The sequence below is a fragment of the Misgurnus anguillicaudatus genome, chromosome 16, assembly GCF_027580225.2.
Source record: "Misgurnus anguillicaudatus chromosome 16, ASM2758022v2, whole genome shotgun sequence".
NCBI classification, from domain to species: domain Eukaryota; kingdom Metazoa; phylum Chordata; class Actinopteri; order Cypriniformes; family Cobitidae; genus Misgurnus; species Misgurnus anguillicaudatus.
The window spans coordinates 2,533,595-2,560,811 of record NC_073352.2 but is presented as its reverse complement, the minus strand read 5'-3'; the positions used below and the strand labels follow the sequence as shown (position 1 = coordinate 2,560,811).

Below are 27,217 nucleotides of genomic sequence, written 5' to 3'. Positions count from 1 at the left end.
TGGATTTACGCAATGCTTATAATTTGGTTCGCATAAGGGAGGGGGACGAATGGAAAACTGCTTTTAACACCCCTCGTGGCCATTTTGATTACTGCGTTATGCCTTTCGGTCTATCTAACTCGCCGGCAGTTTTCCAAGCACTCGTTAATGACGTGTTGCGAGACATGGTAGATCAGTTTCTGTATGTTTACCTGGATGACATACTGATTTTTTCTTCGTCTCTCCAGGAACATGTGCAACACGTACGACGAGTGCTTCTTAGGTTGCTAGAGAATGGGCTTTTTGTCAAGGCGGAGAAATGCGAATTTCACGCACAGTCTGTTTCTTTCCTAGGGCACATCATTTCGACTGAGGGTGTCCGTATGGATCCGGAGAAGGTTAAGGCTGTGGTTGATTGGCCATCCCCAGAGTCTCGCAAGGCCCTGCAGAGATTTCTGGGGTTCGCCAATTTTTACCGGCGTTTTATTCGCAATTTCAGCCAACTAGCCGCACCTCTGACTGCCTTGACCTCCGCTAGTACTGCGTTCAGGTGGTCGGAGGCAGCCCAGACTGCCTTTACCAAACTGAAAGGCTGCTTTGTTTCAGCCCCAATTCTTGTGGCCCCTGATCGTAAGCGTCAGTTCATAGTGGAGGTCGATGCGTCAGATGTGGGGGTAGGAGCCGTGTTATCTCAACGCACATCCTCAGACGGAAAGGTGCATCCCTGCGCGTTTTATTCCCATCGTTTATCGCCTGCCGAACGTAATTACGACATTGGTAATCGGGAATTGTTGGCTGTCAAACTAGCACTGGAAGAATGGCGGCATTGGCTTGAGGGGTCGGGTGTGCCTTTCATAGTTTACACTGATCACAAGAATCTCGAGTACATCAAATCTGCTAAACGTTTGAACTCTAGGCAGGCTCGGTGGGCTTTATTTTTCGGTCGTTTCGATTTCACTTTGTCCTACCGTCCAGGTTCTAAAAACACCAAACCTGATGCTTTGTCCCGCATTTTTGAGCGTTCCGATCGTGCCTCCTCTCCCGAGCCCATTTTACCGGAGACCATATTCATCTCCGCGCTCTCATGGGAGATCGAATCGAAGGTGACCAAAGCCTTAGAAGGGGTAACGCCCCCGGCCCGTTGCCCACCGAACCGGTTATTTGTGCCAGAGGGACTGAGATCAGAGGTACTTAAATGGAGCCATAATTCCAGTATAGCTTGCCATCCAGGGGTCAGTCGAACCAAGTTTTTGGTTAAGCAACGATTTTGGTGGCCAGGGATGGCTCGTGACACACACGATTTTGTATTGGCTTGTTCGGTTTGTGCTGTGGGTAAGGCATCTAATCGTCCTCCTGACGGGTTACTTAGACCGCTGCCAGTCCCTTCGAGACCCTGGTCCCATATTTCGCTCGATTTCATTACCGCCCTCCCACCCTCCCAGGGTAATACGGTGATTTTAACCATAGTGGACCGATTCTCGAAGGCGGCTCATTTTATTCCCTTGCCCAAATTGCCTTCAGCCAAGGAGACAGCGGTCGCTATCGTTGACCACGTATTCCGGTTACATGGCCTTCCGACAGACGTGGTCTCCGATAGGGGTCCCCAATTTATATCTAAATTTTGGCGTGAGTTTTGCAAGTTGCTAGGGGCTACGGTTAGTCTGTCTTCGGGGTTTCATCCTCAAACCAATGGTCAAACCGAGCGAGCCAATCAGGATGTGGAAAGAGTGTTGCGATGTTTGGTCTCCAAAAATCCTTCCTCCTGGAGCCAACAACTCTCTATGGTGGAGTACACGCACAATTCATTACCAGTGTCAGCTACGGGCCTGTCTCCGTTTAAGTGTAGTTTAGGTTACCAACCACCATTATTTCCCAGTCTGGAATCCGAGGTCGCGGTTCCCTCCGCACACGCTTTCGTCCAGTGGTGTCGTCGCACTTGGAGTAGGGCACGTGAGGTCATACTCCAGGTGAGACAGCGCACCAAGGCCAAGGCCGATCGCCACCGGTCGAAGCCTCCCGTTTACGTCGTGGGTCAAAAAGTGTGGCTTTCTACTCAGAATATTCCGATGCGTTCCGTCTCGAATAAATTGACTCCCAAATTTATAGGCCCATTTGCTGTTGCTAAAATCATTAATCCAGTAACAGTCCGCCTTAATCTCCCTCCTGTGTACAGACGAATTCATCCGGTGTTCCACATTTCTAAAATTAAACCCGTGTTTAAATCTCGTCTTAATCCGCCTGTCCCGGTCCCCCCCCCCCCCCGCCTCGTATCGTAGATGGGGAACCAACCTATTCGATCAATCGTATTCTGGACTCTAGACGGAGGGGACGCGGATTTCAGTACTTGGTGGATTGGGAAGGTTACGGTCCGGAGGAGAGAAGTTGGGTTCCGGCTCGGGACATATTGGATCACTCCCTTATTGATGATTTCCATCGCAGGTCAAGGAGCCCGGGAACGTCATGTGACGTTCGTGGGGGAGGGGGTACTGTCACGGTAGGATAAGTCCATCGTGACTTTCTGTGTTGTGTTTGTCTGTATGACTGAACGGTGTGTGTGTGCGTGTCTGATCGCTAATGATCTGAGTGAGTGCAGGTGTGCGTGATTGCTTTGCTCCAGCTGGTGGTAGTTACCTATACGGCATATATACTCATCCATTCTCTCCTCTCACTGCCAGATGATTACGCTACATGTCTCACCAGTGTTCTCGTGTTCGTGTGTTCCTGTGATCTCGTCTTCGTGTGGAGTTTTGCCCGTTTGTGTATCCGGTTTCACCCGACCACCAAACTTCATCCACGCTCACCAGGAATTGTCACCGCAGCCTTTGTCTGTCCAACCATTTCAGCATTATCATCTGTGTCATCTGTTTCAATAAACCTTTGTTCATCTCACCTTGCATTTGCTTCCTGTTATTCTCATCCGATCATAACAGTAACAGGGTGGTCATCACACCAGTGAACAACAAAACATTTCATTAAAGAAAGGCAACTCATTTACTCCACCCTCACCCCACCTGCAATAATAAACTGTACTGAAACCATGCAAATTGTTAAACTAATCTTATTTGAATGTATAAAATAATAAATAAATAAATATCAATACAGTGTATACAAGTACAATCATTCCTACAGTAACAGGGTGGACGGTAACAGGAGTGACATTTTATGTGGTAAACAACATGTTTATTAACAATATTTATCAAAATTAGAAAAAGAATCCTCTAAAAATAAGCATAACGGGGGATGTGTTATGCTTTACCACATCAGTGAACTATTTTAAATTGGTAAATAAAAAATAAAAGATAAAAGACTGATACTTGCTTCTAGATGATTTCCCTCTAAAATTGTAAGCTTATTCCTGAGGAGCAACCAGGGGTTGTGTTCAGGGGAATTTCCATAAGAATATAAGGGGGGACATTTATCTTAGGGACACAACTTTATTTAAAGATTTTAATAACTAAAAATACATTAATAATTAAAAAATCATTTGGTGAGGAATTTTATAAATATGGCTATACAACAGCAATGAAAATTTTAGTTTAATTTTTATTTAATTAGATATATTTGTAACTAAAATTAAGTATACATGAATCTGGACATGGCAGCCTACTTGCCCTAAATAACGAGTCATTATTTTAAATTTAATTTAATTTTAGGTACATGTCATTGTGTTCTATGTTGGAGGGGAGTTTATCATATAAGACAAGCTTTAAAAATGTATAGCATTTTTAAATAAAATGACCAAGCTGCTGCCACCTTAAACCAACTGGATTTTTCAGTAGGGGTCTGGCAAATGTGTATAGCCTATGTAGATGTAAATATTAAAATAAAGAAATACTAAAATTACAAAAAAAATTTACCACTGAACTTTCCATCTAATACTGTATTTAATGCTATGTTTATATCATTATTATAATTCGTATTTTCAATATGTATTTTTTATATGATTAAAGGAACAGTATGTATGAAATTTATATCAATTAATCATAAAATGGCCCTGATATGTCACTAGACATTAAGAAATCATTTCCATTTCAAATACTTATATCACTTACAACAGTGGTTTGGTCAGGATATTGTCATTTAAAAAGTGGAGTTGCAGCCCTCAACTGATGTTTATGTTGTTATTTTGTGTATTGGCCACCAGTTGGGTGATTGCAGTACCAGTCTTAGCCACAAGTTTTGTGATTCCAATACCAGTTTTGGCCACAATCCTACATACTGTTCCTATAATGTTACCAATTTTCCTTCGTTTTGACTCCCTGAGGTTTTTTACTCTTACAGTGTTTGTCTTTTATTGTGCGGTAGTTAATGTTTGCTTGGTTAAAGTTTGACTTACAGAAACTGGGGTGTATTACAGAAAGCAGGGTTAACTTACCATCAGATTAACCCTGAACTTTGGGTTGATCAACCATAAACTTGCTTACTCTGGGTATGTCGGTTCCAAAACACAGTTTAAGAGTTAGTTCAATCAACCCACTGAAAGTAACCCAGAGTTAATGCGCACTCACGGTAACAACATAAAGGCATTGTCAATGGATTTCACGAGTCACCATGGAAAAGTTTTTAAATGAGAAATAACATTATAAACCAATACTTTCTGTCAAAATCAATGTTTTATAATCGGCTTAGAAGTGTGTGATTACAAAACAGATAAAATTAATTTATTAAATAATTAATACGAACCTTTTAAGTCCAAAATTATATGTGTCTCAACAAAAATACACATAATATTATTTAAATATTATTTAAAAGCCTGTAAAAATAATCATAGATTTTATATATGATTTTTAAATATATTAATTATATCTAATTAGATATAATTAGACATAATTAAGATGATCTTTTCTCTTAAAAAAATTAACAATGGTTTTACTACAGTTAAAAAAAACATGGTAAAACCATGGTAACCACAAAATAACCATGGTTTTGACAACCATGGTTTTCAAAAACCATAGTTAAACCACAGTTAGTGTAGTAAAACCATGGTTTTGCTGATCAATGCCCCCCCCCCAAAAAAAAAAACATGGTTACCACAACTTACACCAATAAAACTATGGTTAATTTTCGTAAAGGTTGTGGCACATCAAGTGCATAATCTGTCATAAGGCTTATTTACAGGATTTTTTTTAGATATTATTGTATTGTGTATGCATAAAATGCACTATGATTATATTCACTATATTGTTCACTTCTGCTCCTTTGGAAGACCCCGTTTAGTTTTTGGACTTTCCATTGTATGACACTATCACCTTGGAACTTTAGATTAATCTCAGATTATCTAGTAAGTGAAAGATGAGGTTATTTATGAATTGACAAAATTGATACGGAAATGTACTTTATTGTTAAAATTAATTAACTGATGGAAATGTGTTTCATACATCCACTGATATTTGGAGATATATTAATAATGAACATAATTAAATGTATAGTATTTAGTCCACACACAAATATGAATAAATTTTTATTAAAAATGGACATAATTTAATGTATAGTAATTAGTCCAATCACAAATATCAATCCATGTTATTAAAAAAATGTTTCTTTAAAGAAAAATCATAATTTTTTAAGAAAGCAATAAATATTTGCGACTGTAAATGTAATAAAATAAATGCTTTAACATTGTATATTATGCAAAATATATGCTTCCACGCCCGCTGCACGCTCATCATATGTACACGCACATCCTCCGGAGCCTCGTTTTATTAACTAAAATGAATTTACCCTGCAACATAACCTGGTCCGGAGCAGGTTATCTTCAGAGAGTCAGTTGCTGTGGTTACTTACATAACCCGAAAGTTACCTCCGTTTTTGGAACCGAAAGCAGAGGTTATTCGCTTACTCCTAAACTTACCCGGGTAAGTCACATAACCTGCTTTCTGGAATACACCCCTGTAAAGTTGTGTTGTGTGTTGTTTTAGGCAAAGGAAGCGGCAGTTTTTCACTTTCTTCTCGTGTTCCGGGTTTCCCGTGTTTGTTTGTCCTGGGATAAAACAAATTCTACAACGTTGAAGGCTTCGCTCATGAATATTAATTCATTAATCATGGTAATCTTCCATCAACGTCAGTCACGTAACCTAATTAATATTTAAAAGACGAACGTTAACTGGAGCAGGATTCGTTTGTTCGTTAGATCACTAACGCCCACTTACTGGTGTTAGCCAATCAGATAATGGTATAGAGCGAACGTCCCGTTATATGATAAATATTTATCAGTACGTGCCTTCGCTATAGTAGGACTGGTGAATCCGCTACTGAGGAGCTGGAGATGGGCAGACATACTGTTGTTTAAACCATGATCAGTTAGTAAACTATGTAACTTAAGTTATCGAGCTCATTAAAATGGCTAGAGACTTTACAACAACAAGTTTAAGCAATATTGATCTCGCTTCCTTACGAGTAAGTATTGTGTTTTGTTCTTATTGTAAGTTAGTTTGTTTACATGTTTTCATCGTCAGCGATTGTTCGAGGATTCACACAAAGTTACTTCCAAGACATAATGTTTCGGTGGCGATTACGTAAAAACTTTGCATTTATAATAATTTCCTCAAATGATCAGTCTTTAAACACAACTGTCAAAGATTATTTACTAACTTACTCGTTACTTTAAGCTTTTTGTTTGTTTTTTATTTTACTTTAATGTTTTTTTTCTTTGCTTATTTACAGTATCTTACATGATTATGACAATCGAAATGTACACCGTTACAACTGACGTTAATTAAATGTTTTATTCGACTAAACGTGGGCTGCGTTTCACATTTTCGGAAATATTATGCATAACATGATGCATTTTTTTGGGCGTGATATATGGATGATATTCAAAAATGGTGTCAAATAAGTTTTTAGACACAGGCATGATGTTGCTTTAATCATACTATGTCATTTTGCCAAAGGTCTGTAGTACATCATGAATGACTGACACACACAAAACTCACTATTGGCTCAGAGATGTTTTACAGTATTTCTATGTTATTTATTTTAGGATCCTGCAGGAATATTTGAGCTCATTGAGGTGGTTGGCAATGGGACGTATGGGCAAGTGTATAAGGTTTGTGCTGGCGTCTCTTTTCATTTTATTTGACCGTGCATATAACTGCAGCAAGCATAATGCAACAATTATTGTAAATGTGGCTCAACCGATTGTGTCATTGTGAGTTCTTCATGAACATGTTCTTTTTTGGGTATTCCTGTGTTTCTAGTAGAACTTACATGTGTGGTTTTGCTCTTTGACACCCTTTGGGTGGAGCTCACTTCCTCATGAAGGTCAGGACATGTTTCACATCAAATCGAATGTTTTTGAAGAAGTGTGAAATAGGCCTCACTAAAACATACTGTGTGCTGTGTAATATGTTGACACATTCTCTGAGGTTTTCAGACATATGTCTTTCATTCAGATTAGGGTGGATCTGTTGCAGTTAGTTTAACAGAAGTCACTCGCACTGAATCAGCAATTCAAAACAATATTCCCATTGTGGATCATCTTGTGCAATACATATCTGTGTGACTGTTTCTCACTGTTTCATTGCCCTTTCCAGCATTCCTCTGATAACCCACGTGCACTAATAGCAGCACATCGTGTTAATATTTTTTATCATTGTGCAAATGTCTTAAGGCATATAAGATGTTTCAAAAAGAGTTTGTAAGATATTTGTTTATAATGTTTTGCCTTAGTGTGTCAGGAGCAACAAAAGAGAAAGATCCGCACACCAAACAAGCTCCCTTTCACATGTGCGGATCTTTCTCTTTTGTTGCTTATATATTTATTTGATCCTGGACCCGTATTAAATTTGGATGTGCGTGATTCTATCATTTTGCCTTAGTGTGTCAGGAGGAAATATCTGATCTCTGCGTGAGACCATACTGTCTGTAGTAAAGCTTGTTTTACATAAATAAATCTTACTTGATTATTATAGCCAATGGTAAACATCTACATTTATTCCTGACACACTAAGGCAAAATATATAAATCATCTAATATGCCCTTTGCACAGTAATGTTTAATACACTTACCGGACACTGTATTAGGTACACATGTTTAAATGCTTGTTGACATAAATTTCTTGAAGTTTGCAACTCAATGCATCTAGACATGGTGAAGACGGGTTGCTGTCAAGTTCAAACTGAGCATCGGAATGGGGAAAAAAGGGATTTAAGTGACTTTAAATGTGGCGTGGTTGCTGGTGCAAGACATACTGAGTACTGCTGATCTACTGGGATTTTCATGCACAACCATCTCTAGGGTTCACAGAGAATGGTCCGAATAAGATAATATCATCTTTATTACCTTGTCAATACGAGCATGAATCTTATAAAGAAATGTAGATGAGCAAGCTGATCGATCAACTTTGCCAGCGCGACTTGAGCAGAACGTAACAGATTGGTAAGGTAAGGATTACTAAAACATTAAATCCATGTCTGCATGATCGTAGTAACGACAAACAACAAGCGCTACTTGTGTTTGGGTCCCGGTTTGGTCAGTGGTGGATTCTTTGAGTGTGAAGACATAGAAGCGGGCAGAATTGTGGTGATGTCTGTCTTGTCCACGTCAACAGGCCCAGGATTAAACTGTGGCCTACAATCGTGTGCGTTTGTTATAGTCCAAGAGAAGAGATTATATTGGAGGTGATAACTCGGGTCATTGTAGACTTTGGGATTTGTAACTTTGTGTAACTTTTACACACCAAAGGAAATGTAAAATCAGGAAATGAAAATAGAGGCTCTTTAACAAATGAAATAAGATTAGAAAAAAATTAGAAAATTGGCCACATAATTATTCATCACATTTACAGTATGTTTTAGTTATTTAGTAGTTGTTTTTATCCAAAAAGCTTACAAATGAGGAACTTCAAAAGCTAACTTATGCATTCTGTACTGCAATTGCAAGTCATATTATGCATTACACAATTTAATGACAGTTTTAGAAACATGCAAGGATGTCTTAAAATAAGTTTAAATGGAAAAAACTTGACTTCCTCTTTTGTGGGTTCCTCTTTTAAAACTGCGTCCTTGAAATCAAGTGAACATTCGGTTTTACACAATTTATTTAAGCGTAGCTTTGTGATTTGTTTTCAGCTGTCATTTCTTCTGCAGTTTTCTTTTAACAGCGCTTCCTGTTTATGGTCTAGCCGTCTAATACAATGTGGCGCTTCACAGGCATCCTGGAGATCATGAGGAAATCCCCTTAGACAGAAATATCATCTGAAACTCAGTTTATATCTTTACCTCAAATAATGTTTTTCCTCCATTTAATCTGTACTTCACTTAGCTTTGCACTTGAATTTTTTTCAAAATATTCTAAGTTGACAAATATTGTTTGCATTACCTGTGTACATTACTAATTTCTGAGCCTCTAGCAGTTTGAAGAGATTATTGTTTTCAGTAGGATTTTCAGAACACTCCAAGCAAATAGTGACATCCTAAAGTCATGCTATTGGCTGAGCCAGTGTTGTTGTATCTGTCTGATTGGGTCACATGGCAAAAAGAGCCATGATTACATGTAACCAAATAATCTAAGTAATAAGTGTCATGGCTTAATCAGACTTTATGTAAACGCCTTTATCGATCTGATTTAGGTCAACTTTACTGTAATCGGACAAATTGGATTGAAAATGGTGGTGTAGACCAATCTGTGATATAATCATCAGGAGAAAAATATGCATGTAAATACATAAATCACAGTTTTGTATCAATCAGATCCAAAAATACCTTTTGCAAATGCACAGTGAAATTATGCTTATGTTCACATCATATATCTACTTCTTACTTGCGATACTCATCACAAAAACATGTAATAGCAAGCAGGGTTTTTTTTCTGGTTCAAAATGAGGTAAAGATGGTGCTATCCTGATGCACACATGAATGTGTACCGTGGCTCATCAACACACTTTACAAGCAATGTATTTTTAGTGTTAATAATTAATTGATTAAAGACAATATATCTTTTTATTTTATATGAAAACATTAAATTAATTAAACTGTTTAACTGTAAACACTTTGCTAAGTAAAATCAAATAAAATATATCATAACCTTTTTATTTACTGTTCATTATGCTCTTTTGCAGAAAGTGCCGCACAGTAAAAGTGTGAGGGAGACAGACTTACCTGTGCAGTAATATTAAAAATTGAAGATCAAGATATCGGATTAAATCAAATTATTAACATAATAATCATAATTGAATCGAATCGTGAGACCAATGATGATTCACGTTACTATCATTGCTTTTATATGAACGCATCACCTCATGCCAAAACTGAATGATTTTGTGGATAATTAACTTAGCTTGACTTGTAATATATTGAAAAGTTTGTCAATAATTTGCATTATAAGTCTTACTAATAAGTCTTGTATGCGTAGAAATGCTACCTCGCGTCCTTCATAATACATTTCACTCACTAATCTGATTTACTGAGCTCTGATTGATTTACTTGCTGACTGAATTGTTTTAAAGAGCACCTATAATGCGATTAATGATTTTACATTTCCTTTGGTGTGTAAGTGTGTGTTAGTAAATGTTAATGATATGCAAAAGTTACAAATCCCAAAGTAAACGATGACACAAGTTATTGTTTCCAACTTAAATCTCTTTTCTTGGACTACAACAAACAAACGGATTGTAGGCAACAGTTTTCTTCCTGGGCCTGTTGACGTGGACATGACGGTATTTATCATAATTCTGCCCGCTTCTATGTTTTTATATTTAAAGAATTTACTACTGACTAAATCATGACTCAACATGAGGTTTGAGCAGTGCAGAGTAGCGCTTGTTGTTTGTCGTTTCTACGATAACAAATGCAGACATGGTTTTAATGTTTTAGTATCCTTACCTTTCCAATCTATTACGTTCTGCTCAAGCCGCACTGGTAAAGATGATCGATCAGCTTGGTCATCTGCATTTTCTGGATCAGATTTGGCTTATATCAATAAGGTAGTAAAGACGATATTAAGTAGGGATGCACCGAATATTCGGCCACTGAAAATTTTCGGCCGAAAATGGCCCAAAAGAGCATTTTCGGTTTTCGGCCGAAAGACTTTTATCACCGAAACAATATACGGCTGAAATTTTGTGATGACGCAAACAGAAATCACGACCTGCACGTGCTTGTCTGAAGCAACATGTATGCGGTGTGGATTTATTTAACCGCAAAAAGGCGCTAGAGTGAGCAGTTGTCTGTACGCACAGAGGCACATGCGGTTGTGTCCGGTCCAGACGTGATCATCACAGTATGCCCTTCAAAGATCAGAACTCTTGATGTGTACACTTTAGAGAGAGTCGCGCAAATTTGTCTCATACTGTAGTCCATTAACATACATTTGCAGAATAAAGCAAAAACAACATAACGATTTTGTGCTGCGCTGTTTGGGATTCGCCCTCGGTCTCTGTGTGCGCGCACGTTTAAGTGCCCTCAATAGTGCACACACGAGTGAGACACAAACAAGCGAACGTAAAATCTTTCTGTTATTGACAGGGCACATATAAACAAAATTATCTCCAAAGTATTCAAAGTATTCTTTTTCTAATAAAAAACATTTGTTTATGTCTTAAGTGTAAGTATAGATTACAGTCAGAAACCAGTCTCTGCTTATTTAAAGAGACAGTAACCTCAATTAACCTACTTAAGTCTGTGTCATTAATGTTAATCAAACAACCCAAGACAAAGAGAAAATCACTTCTGTAGCTCTAAAAATAATAATATATTTAATTTATACAATAAAGACAGTGTTATAACTCATTTAATTCGATTTCTGTACCTAATGCTAATGTTAGCCCTTATTAATGTGCAACTTTGTTCTTTTTTATAAATGTTTGCAATTTCTTTATTTGTTCTTAGATTTTCCCCACCCCCTTTTTGCTGATCTGAAAAATAATCCGATCCGTGTCTCAAAAACTGTAATGTCATCTGAACCGTTTTCAGTTTTGTGATCCGTCACACACCCCTAGTAAAGTTAGTACACAGTGATAGCCATAAATGCATTTGTAGTAATAATTGGCATAATAATTTATTTTGGTGTTTCGGTTTTTCGGCCTTGGTTTCCTCATATTCGGTTTTCGGTTTCGGTCAAGAATTTTCATTTCGGTGCATCCCTAATATTAAGTCCTGTCAGCACTGCATTGGGAGCTGATCTTTCAAACATGGTAAGGAGCGTCACATTTCCTGCTGATGTCAGAGGTATTCAGGCCAATCACAAAGTACAGGTTAGCTGGCCAATCAGAGGACACTGCACTTTTCGGAACGGTGAGCTTTGTACAATATCAACACATTTCATGATATTAATCAGCCTAGATACAAAACATAAATGTATTACACAACGTGCATCTATCTGCACAAAATGCAAGACTTAAACTATGTACTGGACAGAAAGTTTAACTCTAGTTAATGGATGCGCACCATGACCATAACAGCATCTTGAAGTCTTTTGCAATTTATCTTCGCGATTAGCTGTGTCATGTCATCCTCTCATCTTTTCTCAGTCAAGATGTTATGTTCGTAGGGCTCTCTGGTATCTTTTGACATTTGATGTTTAAATATGAGATGATATTGCATTGAACTTGTGACGGCGCTGCACCTTTACCTCTTGACAGGTGTCAAACTTATATGCAGGAAAAGACCTGGCATAAGTAAGATCACTATAATGCTAAAGATGTATTGTCATGACTGTAGAAAAAATGTGGTAATTGTTGAGACAAACACTAGGACCACATCAAACACAAAGTGCAAAAAATCTGTTCAATCAGTGTCGTTTGACAGTGAGAAGACACAGAGCTAAGGAGCAGAAATGTGTGATGTGGTGTGAACTTGTGTGAAATATATAAAGTATTTCTATAAAAAGATACATTGCTGTTCACTTGTATCTCTTTTGTCCTGTTTAGGGCTGTAACAATTGATTTATCTGTATCAATTGAGGTTTTATTTAAACGTTTTCATTGGTGTTGCTCAATTATAATAATGATATTGGGGAAATAATAATAGTGGCATAGCACTGTGTCCGCTACCCTCCAGTTTACCCCCGAGTTATGCTTTTTTAACACGCGTTCATCATAATTTGTACTGAAAACCCTCATCATCAGGAGATCAAATAGAATGAGCTGTTTATTTCTTATACGTCTGAATAAAACGACACCACTGGTGGGACTAATCAATGATGCAAGGATTGCAGATTTTAAGCAATTACGTGGGCAAATAGGTTGCATGGCTCAAGGGCTCGTTATAGTTGCACGTGGGTCCTACGGCGTAGGTTCCGCGTCGGTTTTCATTTATACTTTTGCATCGACGTGCAAACACCAGGCAGTAACCACACGTGTAACCACAGTAGCAGCGCAAATGTCAATGAAGAAGAAGCTTCGTAAGTTTACCCACAAACGAAGAAGAAACACACGTTTTTCCCTCCTAGGACTTTTTATTTTTTTTTCCTCGGCTCAACAACCCGGGGTTTTTGTTTTTTTTCTCCTAGGGGGTTTTTTACCCCGGGGAGGTAGCCTGCTTGGGCTTAATTTAGCTTCTTCTCCTAGACGTTACATTAGTAATACGCTCGTTCATAATGTCGAGTCATAGCCTCAGCAAATTTGACAGCTTATGCTATTGTGTATTATGTTGTGCTATCTGTCATTTTTCTGTGCTTTTACTGCTTCTATTAATGTAAAGCTGCTTTGAAACAATTGAGTATTGTGAAAAGCGCTATATAAATAAAATTGAATTGAATTGAATTGAAACAGCAACTTGTTATGTATAATTTGAGAAGACCAGCAATAATGGAAGCAAATAAACAACGACTTTTGATGCAGTTTAAGTTAAATCGCTCCTCAACTTGGCTCATCTTTGTTTCACCATCACAAACGGAACTTCCTATGACGCAGTTTTTTTTTACCTGACGGGAGGGGTTCTGGTGGGCCAATCACAGCGCTTGCGGTCCGTGTAGATCCGACGCGCAGTTAAAATTTTTGCGATGTGCACTAGGGCTGTGCTGATTAATCGTGCAAATGCGCGTTTTCTTAATGAATGAATTTTAATGAATTACGGTGAAATGCCGCCACATCCAAAAGCCAGAGGGCGCTCTCGTGCAAAAACGACATTTGTGCCACAGAAAAAGTACCATTACAAACGCTATTCCAGGAAATGTCTATAGGAATATTTGTATTGCTGTTCTTCAGATTGTTTCAGTTATTTTCATGATAATAAAGATTACTTTTAATTATTATTTTTGACGAGTGTTGCTTTTTTAAATGCACGTTATAAACGACTCATAGTGATTTTAGATTGATAAGGACTTCCTATTGATCACATAGCCGTAGTACATACACAAGCTGTGCATGAAACACAGAATCGGAGCTTAGCGATTTAGAATCGATTTCAGAGAGGGATTTTTTAATGGGGAACGCGATGTATCGGCACAGCCCTAATGTGCACGTCAGGCTACGCACTCGCAGAGCTACGCACAGGCTACGGATAGCCTAAGCCATAGCTACGACGTAGAACTTGCGTACAACTATAAACCGGGCTTAAGGTTGAAAATGTCAACAAAATGTCAAGATTTTATGTGTAAAATAAATGGTACTAAGTTTATAGTTATGTTAGATGATAGTTTATCTAGTTTTCACCACAAAAAAAAAGAAGGAAGAATGTGTTTCTTCCTCCATAACTGTACATATAAACTTTTCATGGAAAGTGTCCAGTAACTGGGAAATGATCAGTGAAGTTTCTTCATCATTCTTACAACATGTGGTTTTGGCAACACCACACACCCATTTTCTTGAAACTGTCAGCGTTGTGTCTCAATGAATGCGACTGTGCTTGAGAAACTGGAGTGTGAACACAGCATATGAAACACAAGTGTAGTTTTTAGGATGCAAGTCATGTGTCAGATAAACAATGATGAGTTTGAAATATGAGTCATAGCTATTGTGCCTTTCAGTCTGGCTACCAAAATGTCTGTCTGGGCTGTCTTGTGAAGGAAAATATATATGCTTTTGCATTCTCTCACAGATTTGTTGTAATTTGGGCTTTGGCTATTGAAATTGCGCTTGCTTTTTACTCACAGTATGGATTGGATACACAAAATTATGTTCTCTTTCGTGTCTTTACCTGACACATACATACAAAACAATCTTAGCATGTTTTCTTGAAAGAAAACAATTATTTATATCTTGAAGTAAACAATTTTGAATCGATCTGGTTTTGTTTGTGATCTATTAGTTGCGGTGAATCGGCCATTATTATTGTTTTATACTGTTTCTGGGGTCTACTTAAGACATTCGCGTGGATTTTACATTCAAAAACTTAAAAAGCAATAAGTAATAGGCTATTTTGTACCCTGTTCTTCATTCTACAATAACGCTTGGGCTGTTGAGAATGCACTCCACTCTGTGGTTATCTGGTTAGCAGGGGCGCCACTAGCAATTTTGGGCCCTATGAAAGAATATGATGTCTGGCCCTAGGGCTGCACGATTAATCGAAAAATAACCGAAACCGAAATTCAGAAACGTTAACCGACCCTATTTTATCATGTCGGTTATTTCGGTTTTTAATCCTGTTAATACTTTCCCTTTAAAACATACTACCGCGTGTGAGGTTACGTGGCTCCGCCCCATCCATTCAGTTGCATAGAGAGACATGGAGGAAAACTCAAGCACTGTGTTAACTGAGCAGATCATTTAGTGCCAAAGAAATACGAAGTAGTCGCGCATGTGCAGGCCGCGTGATAAAACTACGGAATGCGCACACTGGTTTTTACCGCAAATTTGCATGACGCGTAAAAGTTTTATGTCACCTTGCGCTCAGTTGAATCTACCGATGAGTCTACGCAGCCCGAGAAAAGTCAACACATGCCTCAGAACCGCGAGAAGACGCGGGAGCGCCCGCACATGTTTAATTAGACATGGCAGAGATGAGAGAGAGAGAACGGGAGAACTTCTAATCTACATTAACACCAAATCATTATAGATGAGATTAAGGTATTGTATAGCAGTGCCCAGTTAAGGAACACTGAATAGAAGACAAGAAACGTGTAAAGGATACAATGTGTATTATCCTGCTACTCATCTCATTATCTGGATATAACTTGTATATGTATCTTATGGCTAGAATTAGTCATGTGGGTTGTATAATTCTTTGGTTCATAAGTTTCTATTCTGAAAGTTTCATCAGTTGTGCATAATAACATGTGCAGCAACTGCATATGGTCAAGTTTGAAATTTCAAATTTAGTATTTTTCAGTAATGCAGTTATTTTGGGGAGAAATGTAAATAATTGCATTGCAGGCTGATTTAAGTTGTGCTCTAAATTTTCTGCTTGTGCTCCTTAAATTTTCAGTCAGGGGGTACAGTTCTCCTAATGACAAAAAAGTTAGCCTGGAGCCCTGAAGTACTAGACTTAAAAATTGTTACTTATTTATTTTCTACTTTTTCTTTAGGAAACTTGCAGTAGACAGTAAACTAAAATGTGACTGTTTTCATTTCAAGCAATGTGTGCTAAATAACCTTCACACAAAATACTTTCCTCTTCACTTAATTCTTTTAAAATCACAAAGATAACAACAAATGCCCTTTCAATAGAAAAATATATCCCACCTTTAATATCTGAGCATATTTAAAATACAAACCTTGTCAGCGAACTATGAGGCAAAAAATTATAATAATCGCTCATTAATCGTAACTGATGTCAAATGTTAAATTAACCAAGGTTTTGATTTTAGGTCAAATCGTTCAGCCCTATCTGGCCCCCTACCATACCCATTTCGCACCAAACCATTCAACCTAGCTATTCAAAATCTTTGTCTGCAATTTAATAATACAGGCTTATTTCTTTTGCTATTGTTTTGACCACAATTTAAGATTTTTTAAATACCTACAATGTCTGCAGCTAAGATAATTGATTGTGCAAATGTAAATTTAATTGAAATACAGTACAGTAATCAAATATTCAGAGAAAATGCAACATTCTTAAACAAATATTAAAGATAATTGTGACCCCGTGTGTAAAAACCCAGCTGAATTATTTATTTGTGGTTTACTGTTTTCATCCTAATCATCCTACATAATGTAAAGAACTAAGGGTGGGTTGCACCAACAAGGATTAAATGAAGCAGAGTTTAGAGCTATTCTAGAGTTTGTTGATCTCAGTTTAATTTTAATTCGAGTTGTGTTGCCCCACTTAAATTTAAACACAGATTACAAATCTTAGATTCAAACTTTAAACTGTATTAAACCCTTCATCTGTGATTTATTTTGTCCGCCATATTGAATTTTCCGGTGTAATTAAACAGCAACAATGTTGACGTAGTCTTTCAAAAAGGAAATAAACAGTTTATGCAAGCAAAGGTAATTTTTTTTATTATAAATCACCTACATACACCGGTAGGCTAATCTAATCTAAAGGTCTGATTCAAATAAAAACATGTAACGATCTTTTAAAACAATTGTATTGATTAACAGACCAGGAAATATAGTGACAGGAAATATCGCAAAGCTCAGATATTGTGATGCATTTGTCATGAAGTGCCACCGTGTGTCCGTTCATTCACTGCCCTTCGTCTGACTGGAGCGCGCGTGACAGAGGAGAAGCACATACGAGCATCGGTAGCTGTCAATAATCTTTTTGAGCCACCAAACTCACTTTGTTGAGACGTTATAATAAACGCATCTTTGAATAGCGCCACCACGCTCGCGGTATGTGATTCTAATCATTTAGCCAGACATTTAATTGTAAAAAAACCTCATATGCAAGTTTAAAGTTAATCCCTCACTGAGATTTAAAACGGAGTTTTAAGTAATGGAGCAACAGGATTAAAGATAATCTAGATTTACTGTAAAATTTAAACCTGGATCAAAATGACAGTTTAAATTTAAACCTGTTTATTTTTAAACAGGTTTAAATTTTGGTGCAATGGAATTATTAAATAACCTTTGATTTAAACCAGATTTAGGCCTAATCCTTGTTAGTGCAACCCACCCTAAGTATCTTTAATATTGACTGAGTAATGTCATTGACTGAGTAATGCTTGAAATCAAACTGTGACGCTTTAATATTGACTGAGTAATGTCATTATTGAGTAATGCTTGAAATCAAACTGTGGCGCTCTTTATCAAAATGCTTGACCAAAGCTTGTATTATAATTATTAGCATTATTTATAAGGTAAATAACAGGTTTCACAAACCAGCAGCTTCAGTAAACCAAAAATAACAACAGACCATTAAAACTGTGAACTGGAGAAAACAGCTTATATCCTAAATGATCGTCAGACTGTTTTGTATCAATGGGGTTCTAAAATGAAGTGAAAAGGACAACTATAGCAGATTACAGCATACATTTCCATTGATTTTTTGACGCTGTTGCAAGGTGAGAAGCTTTATTATACATAATTTGACTAGTTTAGCCTTCGTTGCATTTCTGTTTTATCACAATCATCTCGATTCTCGACTGCATAAAAACACTTCCTTGGCATATTGTGTTACAAAACATTGGAGTGTTTAACTGATACCGTTTCTAGTTTGTTAGCTTATATGGGCTACATTAATTAAAACAGCTTATATGGGCTGACTTCGCATTAGAATCATAACACCAAACAGGGAACGTAAATCACCTTGTTTGTTTTTTTACTGTGGTGAACAAAGCGAAGACTTTATAGTGGAAAGAAAATTGCACTGTATTGCTCCAGCGTCACATTATGTAAACTGCATTTATAGTAAGGAAGTGCACATATGCAGATGTCATTGCAAATAGCAGTAAATACACAAACCTTGTTCTCTTCTGAAGTTCACTGCGCACGGTGAGACCGTGGATTGAAGAAGGTGATAAAAACACAGAGTAAAGACAGGGCAGAGCTAAGAGGACCCAGCTTAAGGGGGTTCCGCAAGCGGCACAGTCCTTGGCTGGGGCCCCCAAAAGTTAATGGGCCCTTAGAATTATCCTAAGCCCCCCACGGCACCCCTGCTGGTTAGAACAACAGACGAATCTGAATTTGGATCTGAAGAATATCTGACAGACTATCTAACATTTTACAAATAATGTTAACTAACTTGATACTTCATTGCTGATGGTGCAAAGATACAATATTAATTTAACAACACTTCAGAAAGACAGAGCTATTGCTTTCTGTTTGCTATTAAGCAGCCATCTGCAGATTTCAGGTTCATTCTCCACAGAGCACCGCATGTAATAAATGTTCTCCTTTTTGTTTCGTTCTATGTGTCTGTTTCGTTTAGCTTTGTTTTTACAAAATCAAGTAGGCTATATATCAGGAGCTAACAAATCTCTTATGATGCATTATACCACGCGTCTGTTGAATGCTGCATTCTGATTGGCTGAGAAATGTTCTATGGGTGTTGATTATTTTTCTGTAAATAATCAGACCTAACTTGTCAAATGTCTTAAAAATAGGCACCAGAGCAATGTTTGTGGTAACCGTGGTATAAGCGGAATAATTGACTCCGGTCCTTTGAATTATTTGAAAATAATGCACACCTGCGGTGTAACGGCACTCCGCTTCGCGTCGTGAAGAAATGGCCCGTCGTCAATTATTCCTTACGTAATGCAGAGCATGTCTAAATAACATGTGAGCCGGTGGACGAAAACAAACAACCTGACGTTAAAACTCTAAGCTTAATCCTGGAATAGATCTTAGTTTTATTAGGAAATATAACTAGTTTTAACAAACATGCTTTACTAAAAACATTACTTGTGTGCATTTTGAGGCAAAACAAAGGGCACTGATGTATATTAATATGCATATAAATTTAATATTATAAGTTGTTTTCAGTTTGAACAGCTCTTACATTTATTTTAGTCTAGTCTAATCTCTGTTCGGGAAAACGCCCCTAAATATCTAAATTAGTCTGTAATCTAAATTGCCAAAACAATCAGAAATACATACAAATTCATTTTCATTTATATTTTACCTGAACATTTGTAAAAGACGGTACAGGTGAAGTTATAAAGCATTAAATAAGCAGTAGCCTTAACCCTTTGATGGCACATTAAAAATCAAACATCCAAATAGCATTTTATATATTTAAATAATTACTGAAGATCGAATGTTCGACCATTCATGCACATCTCTGATGGCCAATGGGCTGGTTTTGTGGATCTGGCAACTCTGCCTTTCACTATTGTTTGGGAGCTGGTCAATGAGAGCAATAAAAACTTGATTTTCTCCACAGGGTGTCTTTAAAAAACGCAATAGTCTGTTTTAAGCAAACAAATAAACTGGATCAGTTTCATACATGGTTTCAATACTACAGTATGTTTTATAGTATCAGGCTCTTTTATCTGACATGTTCACAAGTGGAATTTCTCATTGATGACCTTGTGTTTGACAGGGTCGGCATGTGAAAACAGGACAGCTGGCAGCAATCAAGGTCATGGACGTGACAGAGGTACAGTCATTTTTCTTTAGCCCTAAGAAACCAGTCTATGTGATACATAGCATCTACACCGCACGCTAGTGGTATGATGCAGTAGATGTGAAGTCAGGTGTAGACAGAATCTACTGTCTACAGTCTTCTATTGAATTTAGTGCTTTCAGGAGCCCACTGATTCACAGTCACCTATGTGTGTTCATATTGTGTCAAATGGATAAAACTTTGTCATTACTTACTCAACCTTGCATGTGTTGTTTGAATCCCCAATGTCTTTCTTTGTTTTTTTTTGAACCCAAACACAGAATTTGTGTTATTTTTGGGATGGCGACCACATCTTTAAGCTTTAAAAGGGCCCAAAAGTGTTAAACAAATAACTCCACTCAACTTGTGTCACATATTTTAAGTGTCTTTAAGCCACGCAAAAGCGTTTGGTAAAACAATATTTAAAATATAGTCCTTTATTTGATGAAAGTCTTGACCTGAGCCTCTCTTTTAGTGCACATTCTCTGTCTGAACTTATTTAACACTTTCTTCACTGAACTTCAAAGAGTTTTCTGGTTACTATGGGAGTTAATGGTGACTGTCGCTGTCCCATTGCCACCAGAAAACCCAGAAAAACACTTTTTTTTTTTTTTTAAATCTGGATTTGGGTTCTATAAAAACTAAGAAAGATTTTGAAGTTCGAACAACATGTGGGTGAGCAAATGGTGTATTCCTACCTGTCTTGTTTTGTTTGATTGAATTCAACTCGAGTTCATTTCCCTTGTTGGTGTGGATCTTTTGGGCAGGTATTAATATAGCAATCGTGCTGGAGTGCGGACCAAACATCCGTACCAAGACCCAGTTGAAGGAGTGGTCTCAGTCCTGTTCCAAACTAACTCTGGTATGGTTCGTTGAAGATGTGAACATAGCCCGACTTCCATCTGACCCAATTACAGAAAGCACTGAATCTTTTTGAGGTAAAGGCCTCCCGTAGTCAGGTGCATAGGCGCTGATTTCAGTTTCTGCTGGTGGGTGCTTCACAACGTCACCCAGCGCTTAGGCTAAGCAACAGCAGATGCTATGAAAGTGCCCAAGTGCTTTGGAAAGTAGGAGGAAAACGGCGTAACCAAACGGTTGTAGGCGCGAAATGTAAAGCTCTCCTTATTGAGCTTATTTGTAAAAGCATTGTAGATATTACAACTTGGAAGATTTTCCAGTCTAAATCTAATTATAACATCGTTTAGATGACTTTCATACAAGTTTCTGCATATTGTGTTAGTAGCTGATGACACAAAATCTTTGAAAACCAAAAATTGCACTACAAAATATGTCCATGATTAGCATATTTTTGCACTTCCTGCTTTTCCCCACATGACAATTTCTGTCTAATAAATGGATAACCATTTTGTTTACAAATTTTGCAAAAAGTGCAGTGTGAAAGCAAACTCAAAAAAAAATTGATTTGGTGCTATCAGCTACTAACGTAATATGCAGAAACTTATAAGCATCATATGATTTAATGTCATCTAAAACATTTTGTATTTACGATTTTGCAAAGATGAAGATGTGCGGGAAGACTATTCTCTTCGGAGCTTCAGGTCAAACCATGTCTCATTTTGCAATGGTTAGCAAATGCAGCAAACACAACTCTTTCCCATAAAAGCCCATTTGCCCCAGAAGGCTGCGGTGCTTTTTGCGTTTGGGTCGTGTGGAGATCAGGCCGTGTCCGCACTTTGGACGAGGCATACCAGAGTTTGTTTGGTCCGCACCGGAATGCCTGATCAGATTTAAATCCCTCATCTGTACCTTGCGTCAAATTATATCATTGTCACCATGTGATCAATTAATCTGGTTGGGACTTTGGAGTGTTTGCCCAGAGAAGAGCTGTCACCACTGATCTATATAAATGACAGGATTGCGCTTGATTACACAATTGTGATACCACCGCCCCGCCATATTGTTATGCCCCAAACATTCTATTAAATGAATAGGACGTTATCAGATTTTAATGATAAAACAGTACTTTACCAGTCTCCGTTTTAATATCTGAAGTCTCCCTGTGCATTATTACAACGCAAATGTCCTGTACATGGTTATTTATTGAAAGTTGTACATTTTACTTTTTAAACATTCATCTCTATTACAGTATCAGATCAGCAGAGAGAATGCAGTATATGTATTATTAATCACAAACGTGTTCATTCTGAAATCTAAATAAATAATCATGCTTTAAGTACTGTATGTGCATGCAATAATTTGCTAGTTTTGTAATTGTTATGTTACACAGTATTGTTTTTGTTCGTACAGGAAAATGCGTAAAATGTTAATGGCATGTATTTTAAAACCGTTAAGATAACCTTTAAACTGTGGTTAAACTAACACGTGATTCAGCAATATAAAAACAACATCCAATTTTGATGGCGCTGTGCTTATGAAAAGCCATAGAATTTAAGTTTTTATTACTTTACAACTTAAAGAGGACAGAGAATTAAAAATGTTACAACAATAATCTACCCGCATTCACGAACATGTGAAAAGTGTTAGACATTCTGAACATCTCCGTTTCATAGAAATTCTGTTTCATAGAAATTCCTTTTTTAGAAATGTTCACCGGAAAATGGCCCAATCTGAACAATGGATACATGTTACATAAAATGCATCTCACTTCCCCCCATTCTCATTCAATTCCCTCCCCTTCAAAATAATTTGCATAAATCCGGCCTCTCCCCTCCAACGGGAAGTAAATTGCGGCAGTGTTCGCGAAGTTCAAGGTGAAATATCGAGTCACGCTCCGAGGTGTTCTCTTCTATCTGTAAAATTTTGGTCTGTCCGTGTTCTGAAGAAGTTTACATTCTTTTGAAAGGCAGCCAATCAGCGTCAAGTGCTTGCATTTCATAATGAGGTTGCCAGTTAAGCCTGAAGGGACTCCAAATAGGCTAAACACCACACGTTTAAAATCCTCCACCCTAATATAACTTTCTGAGAGAGGTTTTTAGGAAGCTTCAAAGGCATTACAGACACAACAAAAATTTTGTTGTCTACATGTCACATCACAGAACAAGTATAAATACCTTGTTCAATCATTCTACGTCACCTTTAAACTTATTCAGAGAAATAACGCTGACCGTGTAGCTCTTAATGTCATAAAACTTTATTTACACCTGTTTCATTACAACAGAATGCAGCTATAAATCCCTTATCCGATTAAAACAATTAAAGTAACAATTAATTTATGTACATATATCCTAAAAATGTGTGACTGATATGCTGTTAACTGGGTGAATATAGATCATGATTTTGAATGTAAGTCAATGATGCCCTCTGCCGGTTGCGAATACAAAGATGGCGGCTCGAACTCTGCCGGTGGCTTCACCACTTGCTGTTACGTTAAGCATTCTAGGCGCAATCCAGTCATTTATATAGATAAGTGGCTGTCACTGAGAAGTACGAGAAGGAGGTGTGGGGTTAGTTTGGATCAAGTCACAGCTTCCAATGGTGACACCATAATAGGAAGAAAGAACGGGAGATGTAATGCAACACAATCTAATTTACGTATGAGAAAAATAGGCTTAAGCCATCAGATTAGAAAAGGGGAAAGATTAGAAACGTGCATAAGATAAAAGTATTTATGCAGCTATGACACTCATCTCATTATAATTATAATATGTATATAATGTAGTATGGTCATATTTAATATATCATTATGTAGCTTGCTATGTAATTATGAATGAATCTTTCTGTCCAACTATCTTATGTAACATTAAATAGCATACTAGCATTTTATGAGTTTGAATTAACATGTAATCGATAGGGAATAAAAGAAAGCATATTTGGTGTGCTGTCCGAGGGGAGGGCTCCGAGCTCGGAATTTTAGCCTGAACCCAGAGTACTCACCCCTCTTTAACTAGGTTAGATGTTCTAGCTGAGAGTAAGGTGATGGGGTGGAGGAGGGATGCTGAAAAAAAACTGTCATGGGACAGAGGTTAGGGATTCTATTTTTAAGCACCTCTTCGCACTGATTGGTTGGATCACATGACCATGCTCTTCCCGAACATAGTTAAATAAACTTCATTCAAAAGTTTTAGGGCCACTTTACTCAGGCTATTTATTTATATTTTTCCACATTATTACTATAATAGCAAATGAATCAAAACTATGTAACTATGAAAGTCAATACTGTGACTGAAGAAATACATAGTTTGAGGTATAACTAATAAGGTATTTATTTATTTATTTATTTATTTATTGGTAAATCCAGAACAACAAGCAGCAATGAGGTAGAACGGAAACTTCAAAACTGCATTTAGATTCAAGCGACACTAATTCTGTCATCAGTTTCACTCAAGGCTTTTCATACATTCACTGCATGATATAACAATATGAACAGCCTAGTATTTTTTTACATTTTAAATAGGGGTGTGACGAGACACTTAATCCACGAGACGAGACACAAGATTGAGTTCACGAGACAATATTTTTACACTTTTTAAGAAATCCTCAATGATTAAATAAATGAATAAGAAACTGAAATCATGTTATTTTTAAAAGTTTTAACTAATCAAGGACTGTCCTTAACAATTATTTTGCTAACTGATAATGAAGTAATTTGTTATTTTTGGGTAATAAAAATAGACCCAAGTGAGCAGTACCCTTTAAAATTACATAATAACGAAGATGCAATAATTATTGGTTCAAATAAAGTATTAAAACCAAGTTACATTAAACAACATTAACAAAGGCATTACATTTGTGCCCTATAAAAAAAAAGCATTATGAATGTATTATAACAAATGCCTGCAGGGGGCGATAGCGGACTCTATCGCTATGTTCACTTTCCCTTTTAACGGAGAGAAACGTTATTTTTAACCAAACAATGTTTAAATCCATTTTAATATTTAATATATGTCCATTTCTTTACACTAAAAATGATACAGCCACTGTCATTTTTGAGCAAGAACATGCAAACATTAAATCATGTAACCTCTGTGTGAAGGTTTAATCTGCTAAAACTTCACATCTGACACTGATCAACAGACAAACACAACGCGTCTCAGACTTTACACAAGTTCACAAACGAACATTATTGGAAACCCAAACAATAAAGCAAACGCAGTAAAAGACAAATATAATGCATGCACTTTAAAAAGGTCTAACAGAAAGCTGCATCCTCCGGAGGTCGCATATGCAGGCTGCATACGTCATCAAGGTTTATTTCAGATCATTAACTGAGCATTACATTCGCAAGTCGTGAGCATATTAAAAAATTTGCAATTAACTAAATGATTAATAAACTTTATAATTGTTAATAGTCTCTAATAAGACAGTCTTTATGAAGTAAATGCAGTTTAAAAATGCGACCTCCGAAGGATGCAGTCTTTTATTTGAGAAACGGCCAGCATTTCACCTCCACAAGAAATCTCGCAAGACACATTTAATTTCGCGAGACAGATTTAATCTCGCACGTCGCACGAGATCTCGTCACACCCCTAATTTTAAATACACAAAATACAAGATAGTATCTCAACATTGACAATTTATTTAGCCTTTATTATACATGTATGAAGTTTAAAGGAGGAAGGATCATGCTTTATGAATTAAAACCTGAACAGCATGGTCTGCGTTTGGCTTGTCAATAAAAGAGGAAGGACAACGATTCATGATTTAAAACGTGAACAGCACGGCCTGCGTTTGGCTTGTCAGTGAAAATACAAGATACTATCTCAACATTTGTTGTCATTGACAATTTATTTAGCCTTTATACATGTATGAAGTTTAAAGGAGGAAGGACAATGCTTTATGAATTAAAACGTGAATAGCACTGTCTGCGTTTGGCTTGTCAGTAGCGCAGTAATACGGGATTGCGGTTACCGCGACACCCCTACAAGGCCCCCCTATTGTCCGCAAGAATGTTTGAAGGCCCCCCCCACTCACAATTTCTAGCAAATAACAAATACTAGAGCTTGGCATAACTAGATAGATGAATATGCGTTAAAAAAATAACCAAACATTAAGAAATATCTTAATGATATGAAACTCCCTCAATGCAGAACAGTGTTTGGGACCCATGGGGGCCAACCGTGGGCCCCAACCACTGCTCTGCATTTATGGAGTTTCAAGCTTTTAAACATCTTCGTATGTTGATAATGAATTTTATGTTATTCAACGGTTCAGTGATGACATTCTTTTGTTCTTAAAGTCATTATTCACGATAAAAATACAAGTAAGAAATGAGAGACCAAAAGATCTAAGGGTCTTAGATATTTCGTAGAAATATTTTATGGTTTCCTAGAATGTATTTTCTTTTTTGCCTTACTCAAAAATATATCCCACAATGCAAAAATATTAATGTGCAAATAGCATTGCATGTTTGCTTTATGTTTAATCTCTAGTGCTTCTTTAAGAGAGACCTTTATTTAAAATTCTTTGTTTTGTTCAATGTCTTTCATAGGAGGAGGAAGATGAAATCAAACTGGAGATAAACATGTTAAAAACTCATTCCCATCACAGGAACATAGCTACATATTATGGTGCTTTTGTTAAGAAGAGTCCTGCGGGTCAGGATGACCAGCTGTGGGTGAGTAACCAGTAAACCCAAATAAACATCAGTGTGACTTCCTGTGGAACACACACACACACACACACACACACACACTGAAATCTAGTTTCTTTATTTGTGAGGTCTTAAAATGTGCAGACATTAAACATTTGACTAATTTTGTGGCTCCAAGCAATCTCGGATGATAGTTAGATAAGATCTTAACATAACATAGTATAAAATAATTTCATATTAGTTGCTTGTGTAAAACTTGGTGTCACTTTAGCTTGAAAAATGTGTAATGGAAATAAACCATCAATTTACAAATACCCATAGGGCGCTTGCTCATTACTAGGGCTGAAACGATTCATTG

The 27,217-nt window shown here is 37.1% G+C and overlaps 1 protein-coding gene across 7 annotated transcripts in view; it reads left to right on the top strand.

Annotated features, from left to right (window-relative positions):
* The first annotated feature begins 6,204 nt into the window (after positions 1-6,204).
* LOC129422700 (mitogen-activated protein kinase kinase kinase kinase 4) overlaps positions 6,205-27,217 on the top strand; it is a 75,540-nt gene continuing 54,527 nt past the window's right edge. For 6 of the 7 annotated variants that reach the window (XM_073854003.1, XM_073854006.1, XM_073854005.1 and 3 more), the window contains exons 1-4: positions 6,207-6,375; positions 6,959-7,024; positions 20,286-20,342; positions 26,758-26,883. In XM_073854003.1, the coding sequence (XP_073710104.1) occupies positions 6,319-6,375; positions 6,959-7,024; positions 20,286-20,342; positions 26,758-26,883 (306 nt within the window). In that variant the 5' untranslated portion in view covers positions 6,207-6,318. Of the gene's footprint in view, positions 6,376-6,958; positions 7,025-20,285; positions 20,343-26,757; positions 26,884-27,217 lie in introns of all 7 variants that reach the window. The other variant, XM_073854007.1, reaches the window with a different exon arrangement.